The following is a 16,407-nucleotide window of genomic DNA, read 5'->3' as shown; positions in this document are numbered from 1 at the left end:
AATAACAGAGGAGGACTCCTTTAGAAAGGAGATGGTAACAGTGACTACAGACATGAAGTGCTGTCAAACACATATTGCAAAACGCAAACAGGTCAACCACAGCTTTATTTGTAACAGTACACATACACTTTCAGAGAGGAGAGTGATTGCAGATCCCCTGAGACACATAACCTACATGCTACTATTCCTATGCACTTGATAATCTAATCCTGACATGCACTTTTTCTCCCCGCTGTACAGGGCAAAGCCAAGCCCATGTATAGCAGTGGTCTATAGTGCATACTAAGAATCACAGGAACCTTTAGAATATGAACACCTCAGAAGTAAAGTTATGTACCAAATCCAAACAGCATTCAGCTTTCCATTCCTAAAAGCTACTCAAAGGGTAGTTTTTGTATGGCTTCAAGGAATATGTAGCAACAGCACAGGCACCAGGAAAGAGGGGCTCACAGAAAGTAGGTTTGAGCAAAGTGGCTAGGAAGTGGTTAAAACTCAGCCAAGTGACTCTCCATCTTGATATTTAGATTACACTTATGATAAGAGTGCCTTTCAAAGGTGTAAACAAACCAGCCCTACCCTTCCCTCTACCCCTTAAAGCTTTGCAGGGAATAAACTATATAGCTAACAAAAGGACAGAAAATAGGGGTAGGGCAAAAAACACAAAAACAGAGTGCTTGAAACAGGAAGGAGTGCATGTCAAGGGCAGAAGTATGATACTGTGATCATAAAACTTACTGTTTGTAGCTATATCAATCAGAAGAGTTTCTTCGGCCTCTGGAAGAGAAGAGAGAAGGATCAGGAGAGTTTAGAGTATCCTGGCACACCGAAGAAACTTAGCCCACACACAAATAAACACAAAGCCTGCCCTCCCCTACAAAATTACCAACACCACCAAAGGAATGAAGGGCTCCTGTATGCCTCTCCAGTATGGAAAGGTATCACTCCTCAGAGGTTGGCATAGACAGAGGTCCCCGCACAGTGGAAGTGCTACTAACAAGTCTTTAGAGAGGCCTTTCAGGAGTTACATATTTGGGATGGGACTAAGGCTCCCTAACACATAGTATTTTCTTATAGGAAAGAATAAACAATGTTTAAAACCCAACCATTTTCTGTCACTACTGACTTATGCTGGATGCTAGAATTTCATAAGCCATCACTTATGTTGAGCTAGCCAAGACCCACATATCTACATTTAGGTAGATATGAAACAGCTCCCCACATGTTTGGAAGAAGTAGGAAGCCAGGATCATAAACCCCGAGTTTTAGCCCCACAGGGAGCTAAAACTTTCTGGTCTATCCAGCCAGGCTCTCAGTTGGCAGATTAGGGATGGGAACTAAATGCATTCCTTTCCTGCTTGACAAACAGCACTGAATTTCTGACACTAAGGGCTAGGTGGGTAGCTGTGGGAGAGTCAGTACCTTGCACACATCTGAAGTGACCATTGATGGGAATGTTACACTGGTCAGGTGGTTCCTTCTCCAGTGAATGGATAACTAACCTGGAAGCAGAGGGAAGACTTGTAACAACAAAGTTTGAAACATTTTAGAGCAAAGGCATTATGAGATGACAGCTGTATATCTCAGATCCAAAGAGGGCATGGTGCCTAGTCTCCCCCTACCCTACTGAAAGTGGGTAAAAAAAAGGAACTGCATTAATCAGAAGCCACACACAGATGCATGCCTGCAACAGTGTGCATATATAGCCCTCAAGTTCCACTGATGGAGGGAACAGGTGAGGTTCCAGGACATAAGTGGCACTGCTTCTTGGCAGTGGGTCCACAGACAATGCCCGAGCAATGGGGGAACTGCTCTATTTAGAGGACAGGCTCTAAGTGGAAGGGAAGACTCCCCACACATTTGGGAAAAGTAGAAAGCTAGGATCATAAGCCCTGAGTTTTAGCTCCACAGGGAAGTGTCTGGTCTGTCCAGCCAGGCACTCAGCTGGCAGATTAGGGATGGGAACTAACTGTGTTCCCTTCCTGCTTGACAACCATCAGTGGATTTCTGACGCCAGTGGCAGGGGAAGACTCCAGCAGTTCATACGGCAACAGCAGTAGCAGTGGCCCACGTCTGGACACAAACGCTCTACACCAGTCACTGTCCTGCGCCCGTGACAGTGGCATCAGCTCCACCCTGAGGCTGGGGCAACATAAAGCGGATTTCTACAGATATGGCCATCCGTGCAGGGACAGGGAGCCAACTGTGGCAATAAGAAGTCAGTATCCCAGCGCCAGCATATCTCTGCAGGCTGCAGCAGGCAAGGACAGGGAAAGAGGAAGGAATCGCCTCCCCCTCTGCTGGAAGTGGCGATACCGGGGTCCCAGCTGCACACCAGGCCTCAGTGCCAGGCACTGCACTGCACCTGCAGCCCCTAGCTCGATGCGGAGCAGGCAGGCGGCAGGGGAAGGGCCTGGCTGAGACCCCGCTGGGTTTCACCTGTCCCCCTGCTGCACGGGCACCGGTGCACACAGGAACAGGGCAAGGCCCTCTGGGGCAGAGCAGCGGCTCCCAGGCCGTGCCGGGCCGTGCCGGGCAGCAGGAGGCCGCGGACACGTACGGGGCAGCCCCGTCCCGCCTCGGCGATTCAGCGCACGGAGCCGAGGCCGGCGCGATCCCCGCCCCGGCGCCCCCATCGCCGGCCCGGGCGGCGCTACTCACTCGAGGCGGCCGTGGCGCGGGGCGAGGCTCAGCACACAGCGCTCCCGCCGGCCCGCGCGCAGCTCCACGCCCTCCACGGCCTGCGCGCAGCTAAGGAACCCGCCCGGCCACGACCGGCCCCGCGCCCCGCCCCGGCCCCGCTCCGCCCCGGCCCGCCCCGCCCCAGCGGATACAGCGCGGCTCCGGGCGCCGGCGGGCGGCGGCGGCGGCGGCTCCATGGGCTCGCGTCGCTCAGCGCCGTCGGTCTCCCGGCGACACCAGCAGCACGGAGCGGCGCCTCGGCCCGACCCGGCGCCCCCTGCCGGGCGGCGGAGCTGTGTGAGCGCATGCGCAGGCGGCTCGGCCGGGGCGGGGGCGCTTGAGGTCGGCCCCTGCCGTGGGGCCGGGGCGGCGGGAGCTGGCGCGACTTTCGCGCCCTGCTGTGGCTGCCGCCGCCCGCGCTCTGCGAGGCGCTTTCCCTGCCGCGGGGTACCCCGGGCACCCTCCCGCAGTCACGGGTCGAGAACCACTGGCCTACTCCAACCTTGCTCAAGGAAGGATCATCCCAGCAGGGCCCAGAGGCGCATTCAGCTGTTCCGGGGCCCTGGGCAAACGCAAAATTGGAGGCCCCTCCACCCTCCCCAAGCAGGGTGCCGGCTGGGGAGGCTGGGTGGCCCCCCGGGGCTGGGCGGGGGACATGCCTGTCTCTTCTCCCTGCACCATCCCCACCACCTTGTCTAGCCACAGGCAAATCCAACTGCCCTCCTGCCGCCTTCCCACCCTGCTCTAGGGGCAAGCCAGCCCGTTCCCACACAGCTGCCAAGAAATCGGTTGCTGTTTTTATGGCGCCCAGCCGCCCAAACGTGTGGCGGCCCCGAAGATCCATCTGCGGAAGGCATGAAACACCTGTCTGGACCCGCACAGCAAAGCCCAGACGCCTTACAACACCGCCGGCCACCCATGCATTGGTGGCCCCAAGATCAGCTGCAGCAGTCTGCAGGCATGAGGACAGTAAATAGTCCCACACAGCTGCCAGCTGCAGGAGCCTGCTGAAGGGAGAAGCAGTGAGAGAGATCTGTCCTTTTTTCTTTTTTTTTCCCCCATGGAGCCTGCCCACCTCTCCCACGGCCAGGGGCAAGCTGACATCTGCATCTTTGCAATTTGCAACATTGCAAACTAAACTACATTGGGATGTAGTTTAGTTTGCAATGATGCAAACTCATTTAAAACCCTCAAAACTCTTGCATGTGTACAATGTGACACTATTAAGCCACACAGAGTGACATTTTCATTATATGTTCATGGTAATGGCGTTACGTGTACAAGCGCCTGGGATTCCTATGTTTTGTGCTAACTTGGGGTGTCTGGGTGGATGGTGGACGCCCACATCAGTATCTGCTTGGAGGTGAAGAGTTGAGGTCAAATGAGGTGTGAGGACACAGCTGGTGGTTATGTAATAATAGAGAAAATAATGGTGAACATAGGAGCTGTCAACATAGCTAGGTAGGGAAAATCAAGTTATCACACGACAGGCAATCAACATTGTGCCCTGCTCAATGAACTGGTCAGTGAATTGACCTGTTAACTGGTCTGCCCTGCATCTCCCGTCCTCTCTTCGCAACCAGGGCCGTCTGGTACTTTGCATAGAACTACAGTTTGCAAAAGAGAAAGTGAGGCATGGGCTGTGAGTTCTGCGTGGAGTGGGCAGGTAAAGCATCCTCCCCACCTGACCACTCACTCCAAATCCACCTGGTACCCTATGAACTGTAGTCAATTGCTGGCTTCTGTACTGGGCTTGGCCAAATAACCTATGACTGACCCCAGGGACAGTAGAGTTCTGGGGGAGGGGGGAAGTGATGAGGAGCAGGAGTATCCCAATGCCTGGAGGACAAACCAGACCCTAGTCACATAATATTTGGCATCCACATTTAACACTGAATCAGTTCACAAAGCACCAGTTTAAAACAGTATCTGATTTTTCAGGTATACTTTTGAACTGTTCCAGAAGATCTAAACCAGTCTGTCATAGCAGGATACTTCCTGCTGACCCTTACTGCAGCCCCAAAACCCCCCCAAGGGTGTCCCCACCTCTCCTGAGGTGTGGGAAAAGGAGGAATAAGCTTTCCCCAGGAGCAACAGGTTACTGGAAGAAGCACAGGCAGCGCAGTCTGGGGAATCCCTGGTGCCACAGCCGCCATGCTTTATCAGCTTGTGCCAGCTCCAGGTTGGCCGACGCACGGCTAGTGGCATCATAAAGACGTGCTCCATCCCAGCCGAGGACGAGGAGTCAGAGAGGAGGGAGTGTGGCTGCCGAAGAGCCGGCTCCAACTTGAGCTTGCCCTGACAGAGGCAATGTGAGAAAAGCAATAACTGCTTTTCTGAACAGAAACTTGAAGGAGTCTCGGCACCTACCTGCATTCAGCGACCAGTAACAGTGGTCCAAAGGCTGGAAACAGGAGAGCCAAGAGGTCCATGATGCCTCGCTGAAAAAGCAACGAGCTGTGAGTTGATTGCACTGGGAGGGGGTAACCCCCCAGGGACCCTTAGATAAAGGTGCCCCTTTGGACTTTTCTTAAGGGAAATGATAAAAAGGGAACTATAAGGCCTAGCCCAGTTGGATGTAATGCAATTAAACCCCAAGGACTGAGTTAAAAGTCAGTTATTTACTGTGTTATAATATGAACCAATTGTGAGGACAGGAATACTCGGTATTCTAATGACAGATAACCTGAGCAAGATCTGTAAGATTGGGTTGGTGCAAGGATGGGTGAAAGGGGAGGCAGAGCCCTGAGGAACAATGTAGAGCCAAGAGTTGCCAGTGAATCAGATCAAGGAACATCCCTTTTTACATATATACGTCAAGACGTGGCAGACGAGTGGAGGTTGCACACCATTAGCAGTTACCTACCAGGTCAAACTGTGAGGGCCTAAGAACTGAAGAAGATTGGTCCTCAAAATGTAAGCAGAAGAGCAGAAGATTGGTCCTCTAAGTGTAAGCAGCTGGCTTCAACGAAGCACAGTCATTTACACAGTCTAAACTGATTTGTATATCAAACTGGTTTAAGCATTGCATGAATCTGTGCCCTCAGTCTCCACTTTTGCTGGCTAAGCTTGTCTTTGATACGTTCTACCCACTGTGGGCAGGTCAGGGTCTTGGTTTTGCTCATTACATCCCCTGCCTGTGCAGAAAGGGACATCTCAGCTTGCATTTGCATGGGATACTGACCAATTGCGTCCCCACTCTTTCTGCTCTATAGCAGTCCCCTGCTGCTAGGGGTTTCCTTGCTTTGTTCAGGCTTTCTCAGTGACATTTCTTAGTTCCAACCCTGGTTTATGACCATAAAGTGCAGAAAAAACATTTGACTTATGCCTGCAATGAGAAACCACTAGAATATCTTTTAGTATGTATTCAGCACCCCATGGTCACTAAGGGCACGTCCATACATGCAGTCATGTGCAAGCGCAGCAAATAGCAAATAGCAGCAGCACAAATTTGGGCTGGAGATTTGTGTCTCAGCATACATGCCTGAACATGCACTTTGGTGTGGGGCAAACTGTGCCGTTTGGGGCAAACTGACTCCTGAGGTTCTGGTTGAATTTCACCCCCCACCTTTTTGTTTTTGGTCACCCCATCCACAGCCCCACAAAGTCCTGGGACCTCCTGGTCAACCTGCTCCTGGCCCTGGCCAAGTGGACCCTGTACTTGACCAGGAAGGAGGCTCTGGCTGGGAAGGTGCCTGGAGACTGTGGGGCCACTTTCCTCTCACTTGTCTGTGCACGTTTTCAGACAGAGCACCAGTGGGTGGTGTCCACTGGCTCCTTGGATGCCTTTGCAGACTGGTGGGTGTGGCCCGGGGGGCTCTGCTTGGTGTCCTCCTCTGGAGCACTTATTTTTACATTTTGAACCTTTGAGCCCCACATCACTCTTATCCTGTTTTTGCTTTAGTTGTCCCAAGGAGTTAGTTGTGTTTATTTATTCATTGGCCCCACGCTATAGGGGCTACTAGTTAGTTGGGTGGCCCTTGGGCCTACAGCATTAGGGTAACACAGATAAACAGGAGCTTCTAAGGCCTGGCCAGTTGATGTTTGGGGACACTAGCCCCTTGTGCCAGCTGGACTTCTGAAGCAGCCCTAACCTAGAGTGGCCCCTGCATCCTCCACCCACTGGAGCAGTCTGGCAGTGGGTGCTGCTTCCTGGCTGAGACCTGTTGCCACCTGCAACAGCATCTGCCCCTTGGACTTGGGGCCCACGGCTGCACACCTGCCAGACCCAGGTGGGGACTGCATGGCTGCCTAGGCTGTGGTACGGGCACTACAGCAGAGCCACCTGTACCTCTGGGCCAGCTGCCCATGGGCCATGGCTGCACAGTTGCCCTTTGGGTGGCACTGCAGTCATGTCTCCTGGTGTCCTTGCTCTGCCATCTGGGCATCTTTTGCCCTGCCTTGTGTCCTTGTAGTGGCCCACTTTGAACTGTCAGTGCATGACCTCCTGGCCCCAGATGGCCAGGAGGTCAGCCACCTCATCTGTACTCCAGCTGGGTCCCTGGTGCTGGCCCTGGGTTCACTAGCAGAGATCCTGCCACGTGCCTCACTAGCAGAGCTCCTGGTGTTCCCTGTTTAAAAATTGCAAATTCTCTAATAAAAAACACAAATTCTTTCATTAAAACACCCCAAATCTGTGTTCTTCTGCAATTAAAATGAAATGCCACTATATACAGAGAGATCCATTGTGCAATGTTTTATTAATATGTTTACGATTTTAAAGCAATTTGGAAGCCTACCAGTGCCTCTAGCATTATAATACAATGAATTCTAAATATCTATACACTTTGGCATTTGCTTTTGTTTTTTTTCTCATAGAAAAATTGGAGTTGCCCCTGCCCCCTTGGCTTGCCAGGACGTGGGGCTCTGAGAAGCACTGATATGCTGGTTCCCTGTTCCTGCTCTTGCCCCTCACTGCTAACCCAGAGCAATGCCAGTGCCCTTCACTCCTGACTGGCAGCCCCTGCCTTCCCCCACTAGCTTCCTCTTGGCAGCAGCTCCCTCCCACCACCAGGACATGAGTCCAGTTGCAGCTGTACCACCTGCTGCTTTGTGGCTCTGAGCACTGCCAGCCCTTGCTGTTCTACTCCCTTTGCCTGTGCACAGGCCCCAGTGATCCCCATGTTGTTCCTGGGAAACCCTTCACTGGGGCCCAGGGATGGAGGTGTGCTAGCCCCTATTACCAGATTTCCCCATCACTTTGGGGTGTGCTCATTTATTAGGGATATGTTTCTAGGGTCTTTGCAATTCTACCCATGTGCTGCCTGTGTTACTTGTGTTTCTATATGGAGCTGTATTTCTCCCTTCTGCAAGTCCTCACCCCCAGTGGAGCTATCTTGCAGGACTCAGTTTCAATGGGGCTGGGTTCCTCCAGTCACCAAATAGTCATACACACTGTTAGCGTGTCTGCGCGGGGTACCGCCTGCTCCCGTGGTTCTCTCCTGCCACGACTTTGATCTTATTAAAGAAATGGGGAGGGAAGAGATGTTGCAATGATTAGTACCTGCGGAAGGACCACACTTGGTCTATTTCATAATTAGGTGCTTTCTTTTTATTCTTTCTTTTACAGAGAACCAGATAGGAGGCAGCAGCTCGACTGGGTTGTCCCTGGGATCACCCCAGTGTTCCAAAGAGGATCCCCGGCATCTCAATTAATACGGTAAGTGAGAATAAGTGTCTCGCCCGCTTGCAGCTGTGTCCACAATCAGTCCCCGCCGGTCCTGTCTGAGTTCTCCGCCCTGTGTAGGGCATCTCCACGCTTCCACTTCTTATCCAAGTTACTTGTCATAACCTCCTGGCACTCGTAGTCCTTGCCTGCTCCCAATAATAAAAAGAAAGTAAAAGGGAGAAAAAGGGTTTTCTTTCTTCTCTTGCGTCTGGGCTCCCCACTGCTAATGACCTCATTAGCAACTTGTTACGGGCGCTGCCCAGTCTCTTGCTGCACAGTACCAGCGTGCGGATCTGGGAGTTTACCTGCAGCCCAGTTCCCAGATCTCGGCCCCAGCTTCCCCCTCCCCTCGAGTTCTGGGTGCTGGGCAGGGTCTCTTCAGGGGTCTGGGCCAGTGACCCCCCGCCCCCTTTGGCTTGCAAGTTGCCTCACCGTGTCCCCATGCAAAAACCGTGGTTTCTTTCCATGCGGCGGCTCCGCTCTTCCCTGGACTCACCACCCTTCCCACGGACTCCTGGTAGGTGGTGAGCATGGGCCTGCTGGTCCCGGGCCCTGGGGTCCCTTGGCTCATGCTGGTCCTGTGTCATGGATCCCTCCTTTTGGATCCTTCTCCCGGAGAGTCCCCTCGCAGCTCCTCTCTTTTCCTGTGGTGCCTGAAGGCAACTTTCCCTAGGCATCGTCCTCTTCGTATCCCTGGGCGTTGAGCCCCGTTGGCTCTCCCCGGGTGTGGGGTGTCTCCTCGCCCCGCCAGGACATAATCGCCACTAGCTGCGAGATTTCTCAAGTAACAGGGCTCCAGTCAGAAACCCTGTTACACACACACACACACACACACACACACACACACACACACACACACAGAGTAACATGACATGCCTGCCAGGAATCAGTTCATTAAGATAACAATAAACTGCAGTCAGACACAAGCACACAAGTAACAGAATCCCTCTGAATTAGGCTGGGTGTCCAGCTGACACCCTCATGGGCCAGCATTCAGTTCATTACGGCATGTCTGAGCCAAACTGGGTCAATCAGCCTGTACAAGCTGTTCCCCTTATGTGTTTCAAACTCAGCACATCCTGATCTTTTGCCCTAACTGTCCTAGTAGTGGTAGCCTCTTGATGAGCAGACCCCACAGTACTTCTGGGCTTCACAGGGATCTTTAGCTTAGGTAAAAGAAGTGTTGCTGCAGAGCAAGTGGGGAAGGAGAAGTAGAGAAGGAAAAATATACCCAGTTACTACCAGTTTGACTATAAAAGTTATTTATTGCTAAGTATATGAAATATATAATGGTACTAGTAGTAATAGACATGCAAAGGAAAACAAACACAATTACAATACTACCCTGATTTCACTAAGTATTTGGGGAAACTTAGTTCAAGTTTAACTAACACAATTCAGGTTCAGAAATCTATGCCTAGAGAGAAAAGAGAGAGAGAGTGCAAGAGCTCCAAGGCACTTGGGTTCCAATGCTGACAGATAAAGTTCTTAGCACAATCCTTGAAGGAAAATGATCTGTTTCTTCCAGCTTCTCGGGAACAACAGTGGATGTGTCAGAGATATTTTTTTCTTGAAGCACAACTTTGCTGCTTTTATAACCTCAGTTCAGCTTCTTCAAAGCATTCTTCTAATAGTGTAAATAATTGTCTTTTCTATTGACAAGGGGTTTGGAACAGCTCAAGAAACTGATTAACAACCAGGAAAAACTCCTTAAGTTTTTAAGGAGTAACCAGACACTTAGGAGCCTGTTTGAAATTCTTATGGATAGCAGATATACTGGATGGATACCTCATTGTTTCTTCAGAAACAATAGGTAGCTTGCAGCATCAGGGTTTTGTATTTTTACCCGTTGTGAATTAGCCTCAGCTAAGCATGGCTTTTCCAGATCATACTGTAGTCTTTTAACAGACTTAAGGAGATTATTGGAATATTCATAAACTTTGTGGGGATGACTTCCACCAGTCATCCCGGGAAAAGTATGACAGCATTTGTGGTCAGAGCTCCAATGGGCTGGATGCTGTGATGAACCTTTTACCATTGTTCAAATGTTGCCCATACCCCCTCTGACTTGGTCTCTTTGCCTCAGCTTTCCCTAACCCGGCAACCGAGTTTTAGTCAATCAAGTTTAAATAGGCCTCCCACAGTGGGACCGGAAAATGTACAGTGGGAGATGCCTATTAAACTTTACTTCTGCTTAGTTCTGGTTAAATGAGGTGTGTGTGGGGGGGAAGTCCTTTGTAAATCCAGATTAGAATTGGTTTGATAAATGCTGAGCTGGGTGTGTGTAAATGTTTGTTGATTAGCATTTGGAACACAGATTCCCCATCATGCAGTGCTCCCCTGCTTTTCTGATCCCAGAATTCAGTGCGGTCCTTGCCTTGGAATCTCTGTTCTCCATCCTGAATGCTAATGAAGGTGCATTCCTGTCCCATCTCCCATTTAAATGAGTTGTCATCTGGTTCCATCTAGGTTGCAAATGAGACCAGGGGAATTGCTCCCTTATCTGGAGGGCTTTAGGTGTGTCTCCCACTGCATCTTCATTGTCTTTTGTAATCAGTTGTAACTGGCTAGCTGGCAGTGACTTAGCTCAGGGGTTTTGAAAGGGCAAAAGATGATTGGAGGACTTGGGATTCCCTTTCCTCACCAATCTGGTAATGATTTGGCCCAGGGGTTTTGAAGGGGTAAAAGATGATTGGTGGACTTGGGATTCCCTTTCCTCACCAATCAGGCCCCAGAGACTCACCCTCCATGTCCCCTGATTGGCCCCTTGGGTCACCTGGAGGGGGATAAAAGGGGCAGCGCAGCTGACTCAAGGGATACCAGTGAGGGACCACAAGGAAGGAGCTTCAAAGAGCTGGCAAGAGCTGAGCCAGCGGGGCGGGAGCAGTTGCCCCAGAAGAGCCTGAAGGAGTGGGACCTGCAGGAAGCAGTTGGACCCTCAGCAGTGCGGCGTGTGGCTGGCAGGAGAGGCTGCCCGTCGGGCTCTAGGATCCCCTACGAGAGGCTGTGGCCAGCAGGAGAGGCTCCCCTGCTCCAGCAAGGATCTGAGCAGTGACCTGAGAGGTTCCCAGCTCTGCTTCCAGCTCCTCCAATCAGAAACCAAGCAGCTCAATGTGAGGCTGGGGCTCTGGGAAGGTCAAGACCCCTAGCAGCTGGGAGTAGTACCAATACTGGTGGCTGTGCGGCAGCGTTTCTGTTTACTGCATGGGAGATTTGAGTTCAAGTTCCAACTGGGGTGATTTAGGGTGAGTGAGCTAACAAGGAGCAAATCTTCTTGCAGTGGAAAGGGGCCATTGTGTTTGCCCCCTTTCTCCCCCTCCAGGTACCTAGGCCATATATTTCCTTGTCATTTGACATTTTGTATTTTGTGCCTTTTTATATTTCACCAACCAGTATTGTTTGCTCTGCTGTTTGTTTTATATTTTGTTAACCCTGTCTTTTGTCAATGATTGTAAGTGTCTAACCTTTGTTGAATCCTGCCCCCTTGAGGCATTGTAGTGTCCCCTATACCCCCTGATTTATGCCTGTTATGTTCCCAGTACTGTTCTTTCATTAAAAGATATATGGTTAAGTCCCCATTGGTGGTCTGGCTCTGCTCTATAGGGGGAGGAGAGTCCCTACACCTCCCACAGTGCTTGTGCACCTGCTTTGATCCCTTCAATTGGAGAGGGGGTACCTTTTGGAGTACCACCTGGGTTATACAGTTCTTGTTCAGGTAGAGGAGGGGAAAATTCTTTGCGAGTCAGACAGGCTGCGTCCTGCGCCAGGGTTCCCCAAGAACACAGAGCTGAGAGGTAACACCCCTTCCCTTCCAGGCTGACCTAGCCTTGCACAGCCTGCTCTAGAGGGGCAGGGAGGCTCTAAGCCCAGTTCTGGAGGCCTCTCTCCCTCATCCCTAATTCCTGTCTTTCTCACACACACACACCCCTGCTGCCACCTCCACCCCTACCTCCAGACCTAGAATCATTGAAAGTTAGGGCTTGAAGGGACCTCAGGAGGTCATCTAGTCCAACCCCTTGCTCAAAGCAGGACCATCCCCAACTAGTTTATCTCAGCCAAAGCTTGGTCTAGCGGTGTTCTGAAAACCTACAAGGATGGAGCTTCCATCACCTCTCTGGGTAACCTGTTCCAGTGTTTTACTACCCTCCTAGTGAGAAAATTCTTCCTAACATCCATCCTAAACTCCCCTCTCTGCAATTTGAAACCATTGCTCTTTGTTCTGTCATCTACCACCACTGAGAACAGTCTAGCTCCATCCTCTTTCGAACCCCACTTCAGGTAGTTGAAGGCTGCTATTAAATCCCCGCTCAGTCTTCTCTTCTCTAGACTAAATTACCCCCGTTTCCTCAGTCTTTCCTTATAAGTCATGCCTCCCAGGCCCCTCACCATTTTTGTCACTCTCTATCACACCCCTCCAAGTGGTTCCTGGGACCAGGAGCCCCCACAGGCCAGGGCCACATGTCCCAGCGTTGGTGTGGGCATGAGGTCGGGCTGCAGTGTGGCAGTTGCCTCTGCAGCTGTGGTTCCTTTCAGCAGGTCCTGTCCCATTCAGTCTGGTGGCTGGGCATGCAGGGTGTGAGATTTGTGGGGTTTGGGGGGGAAGGGGTGTCAGGGAGAGTGTAACAAGTGGGCATCCCAGGGCCAGTGAAATAATTGGCCCATCCATTTGTCTCAGGGCTAACCACCCACCTACCTCTCCTGCCATGCCTTTGATGATACTAGTTGGAAGATTCATAGATTGTAAGGGGCTGGAAGGGACCTCAGAAGATCATCAGGTCCAGCTCCCTGCACCAAGCAGGAAAGAGAACTGTGGGGGTCAGGTGACCCCAGCAAGGTGACTATCTAGTTTCCTCTTGAAGATTTCCAGGGTAAGGAGCTTATTCCACAGTCTGAACACCCTGACTGTGAAGAAGTTTTTCTTAATGTTAAGCCTGAATTAATCTTCCAGGAGTTTGTGGCCATTTCTTCTGGGCTTCCTCTCAGGTGCCCTGGTGAACAGTTGCTCACTGAGCCCTTGATATACTCCCCTAGTGTAGCGGTAAGTTGCTATCAGGTCCCCTCTCAGCCTTTTTTTCCTCAGGCTGAGTCGTCCCAGATCCCTCAGCCTTTCCTCATATGGCTTGCCTTTTAGGACCGATCATATGGGTGGCTCTTCTTCGGACTCTCTCAAGCTTGTCCATGTCCTTGTTAAAGTGTGGTGCCCAGAACTGGACTCAGTACTCCAGCTGCAGTCTCACCAGTGCTGAGTAGAGCGGAAGAATCACCTCCTTGGTTTTGCTTGGAGGTGCATCAATTAATGCGTGTCAGAGTATTATTTGCGCTACTGGTTACAGCATTGCACTGCCAGCTTATATTCATACTGTGGTCTATTATTACCCCCAGGTCCCTTTCTTTCATGGTGCTAGTCAGCTTGGTGCCTCCAAGCCTGTAGGTGTATTGGGGGTTGCTTGTCCCGAGGTGGAGCACTTAACATTTCTCAGTGTTGAACTTCATCAGGTTCTGATCCACCCAACTTGATAGCCTGTCTAGGTCCACCTGTAACTGTAGCCTATCTTCAAGCATGACCATGCTTCCCCATAACTTGTCTCTAGTGGGTTTTATGGAATAGAGAGAGTTCCCACACAATATATTGGTTCAAATTAGTACGCTGGTGGGGGTGAGGTTGAGCCTTGTGTGGTCTCACAATGACCATGGTTTTGATTCCTTTTAAGATGTTTATTAAAACTCCTTACTACTCATATAACACTGCTTAGCTTTAAGAAATACCACAAACATTAAAAACACAATAACTACATATATCAGAAACAATGCTCCAAATGCACTTCCTTCTCAAACAGTGCTATAAGATTTAGTATTACAAAAACAGTTACAATTACAACTAACGGTTAAATTCGAATCACTACTATTATTTCTCATGCTATACTTACAATCCTAGAATTCCAAGAAGCCAAACACCTAAATATGGTTTAATTCCTCAGTAGTACAATTTAATGGGCTGGCCTCAGTAGTACGGTTCAATGCACTGGCCTCAATACTGATAGGACTAAGTCCCCTTCCTTTGGTCCCGCTCGGGCGCTCCGCGGCTTCAGTGTGAACTAAGAGATTCATGTTCCTGGAGAAGGTAGTTCAGGTGATCAGTTTGATCCGGCCTACACTTCCTTCTTTGTTCTGCAAGTGAGGTTACCTCTAAATTGGGAATGGAGGTTACAGTTTTTATTGGGTGAGTTGCCATCTTGGGCCCCTCCTACCCAAACCTGTCACTACTCCCAAATTTGGGCTTGGATCTTACTCAACAGGTTTTTGCTAGGTGGTCAGTTTGTCTTCCACAACGGAATTTGTCCGCTGACTATTTAGTTTATCTTAAATTTTGCTTTGGAAGATTTTCCATACCACTGCGGTGACCTTTCATTTACAACCCCCTTTCAAAAGGCTCCTAGGGTTTTGATCTCTTGGAATATTTGCTTAAGGGTCATTTTTCTTGTCCTTAGGTTAATTTGTTAAAGGCCCCTAGAGATAAGATCGAGGAGCCAAGACTTTAAGCACGTTTGTTGCAAGGCCAGGCAAAACAACGAACCTAGATAAGAAGATGAACCTTGCCGTTTGTCTAAACTAGCTAATGGGCAGCTATTGCAAGCATTCAAACTATTACTTTCAATGTGACAGTGTTGTCCGTGAACTTGGCCAGTGAGCTCTTCATCCCCACATCCAAATCATTAATAAATGTTAATAGATGTTAACCAGGCAGGAGGCTGCCCATTTACTTGCCCTAATGCCAAGGTCCTGTATACACAGCTCTGAACGTTTCCTTATACCGTGTCCCATGCCTCGCAGATGGCATCCATGGTTTAACACCCGGCTTATAAACCCATGCCCTCACACTGGAACCCACACTTCAGTGCCTCACATTGGGACTCTCACTCCCATGCCCTCACACTAGGCCCACAATCCTTGTACCCTCACACTAGGCTCACAATCTCATTCACTCGGGGCTCCCAGCCCCTCCCTTTTCCTCAGGCTCCCTGCCTGGCTCTGCACCTTCTTTGTCCGCTCAGACCTCACACTGGGCTCTAATCCCATGCCTGACACTGGGCCTCAATCCCCCTGTCCCTGAAGCTTCACACCCAGCTCCTTTTTGGGGCTCAGAATCCCATCCCCCTGGAGCCTCACACCGGGGTCCCTTTGGCCCAGGTCCCTCAGGCCTCACTGTGGACCTGGCCATCTCAGGCCCCTTCATGACCTGGACCCCACTCCAGGCTCCACAGTTAACCTGGGCCCTTGCTTTTTCTTTGGGGTGTGCTCTCCTAGTCTTTCTCCTCCACGGGGTAACCTGCAAGGCAGTGGGGCTGAGGCTTTCTGGCACCCCACACTCACCCTTCACTGGGGAGGCACAGGTGTGGCATTTTCTGGACACTGCCACACCACCAGCAGTTCCACCACATTATCCAGCCCCAGCAGTGTGTAGTTTTAGGTCATGCTCCAGGACCAGGAGCCTCCACCTTCCCCATAACTCCTGCTCTGTACCTCCAAGATGTTATGAGCAGCAACTCCAGCCAGGCAATGTTCTCCCCTTGGCTGTTAGCAGAAAACTGCTGGCTCCTTGGCTCAGGGCCTGCTTTTATCACAAGCAGCTGGGCCCTGTTCCCGATCAGGCTGTTGTGCCAGATTAAGAGTGCAGCCACCTGCAGGCTGCTCTACTGCTTGCCCACGCCCCTGTGAGTAACAGAGCACAACTTGTGCTCTGTTACAGGATGGGTGTGGGGTTTGTGGAGGAGTTGAGGGTGTTTGTGGGTGGGTGTAGGGTTTGTGGGGGTCAGGTTTGTAGGGGCAGTGTGAGGCTTGTACCAGGGTTTGGGGTGGTGCGGGGTTTGTGGGTGTGGTTTGTGGGTGTGGGGTTTGTGGTGTGGAGGGACTGTGTGGAAGAGGGAGGAACTGTGTGGGGATGAAGGACTGCTCAGGGGGATGAGTCCTCCACCCCTGCCCCCCAGCAGCAGCAGCAGCAGCCATTGGGGTGCTAATGCCCGCTCCTGACAGAGACCTGCTGTGGTGTAGCTGCAGAGAAC

At 51.0% G+C, this 16,407-nt stretch overlaps 1 protein-coding gene and 1 long non-coding RNA gene across 4 annotated transcripts in view; one reads left to right on the top strand and one right to left on the bottom strand.

Annotated features, from left to right (window-relative positions):
* Nucleotides 1-2,929, bottom strand: part of OCRL (OCRL inositol polyphosphate-5-phosphatase) — a 29,272-nt gene extending 26,343 nt beyond the window's left edge. For all 3 annotated transcript variants that reach the window (XM_059732676.1, XM_059732677.1, XM_059732678.1), the window contains exons 1-4: nucleotides 2,832-2,929; nucleotides 2,659-2,738; nucleotides 1,420-1,499; nucleotides 736-774 (exon numbers count right to left, since the gene is read on the bottom strand). In XM_059732676.1, the coding sequence (XP_059588659.1) occupies nucleotides 736-774; nucleotides 1,420-1,499; nucleotides 2,659-2,738; nucleotides 2,832-2,876 (244 nt within the window). In that variant the 5' untranslated portion in view covers nucleotides 2,877-2,929. The remainder of the gene's footprint in view (nucleotides 1-735; nucleotides 775-1,419; nucleotides 1,500-2,658; nucleotides 2,739-2,831) is intronic.
* On the top strand, nucleotides 2,891-11,923 carry LOC132252142 (uncharacterized). The gene is made up of 2 exons (XR_009463937.1): nucleotides 2,891-2,976; nucleotides 8,249-11,923. It is a non-coding gene; the product is annotated as an uncharacterized LOC132252142 (long non-coding RNA).
* Nucleotides 11,924-16,407: the final 4,484 nt, after the last annotated feature.

Source organism: Alligator mississippiensis, chromosome 8, assembly GCF_030867095.1.
Source record: "Alligator mississippiensis isolate rAllMis1 chromosome 8, rAllMis1, whole genome shotgun sequence".
NCBI classification, from domain to species: domain Eukaryota; kingdom Metazoa; phylum Chordata; order Crocodylia; family Alligatoridae; genus Alligator; species Alligator mississippiensis.
The sequence above is the reverse complement of the archived record's forward strand: the minus strand, read 5'-3'. Positions and strand labels throughout refer to the sequence as shown.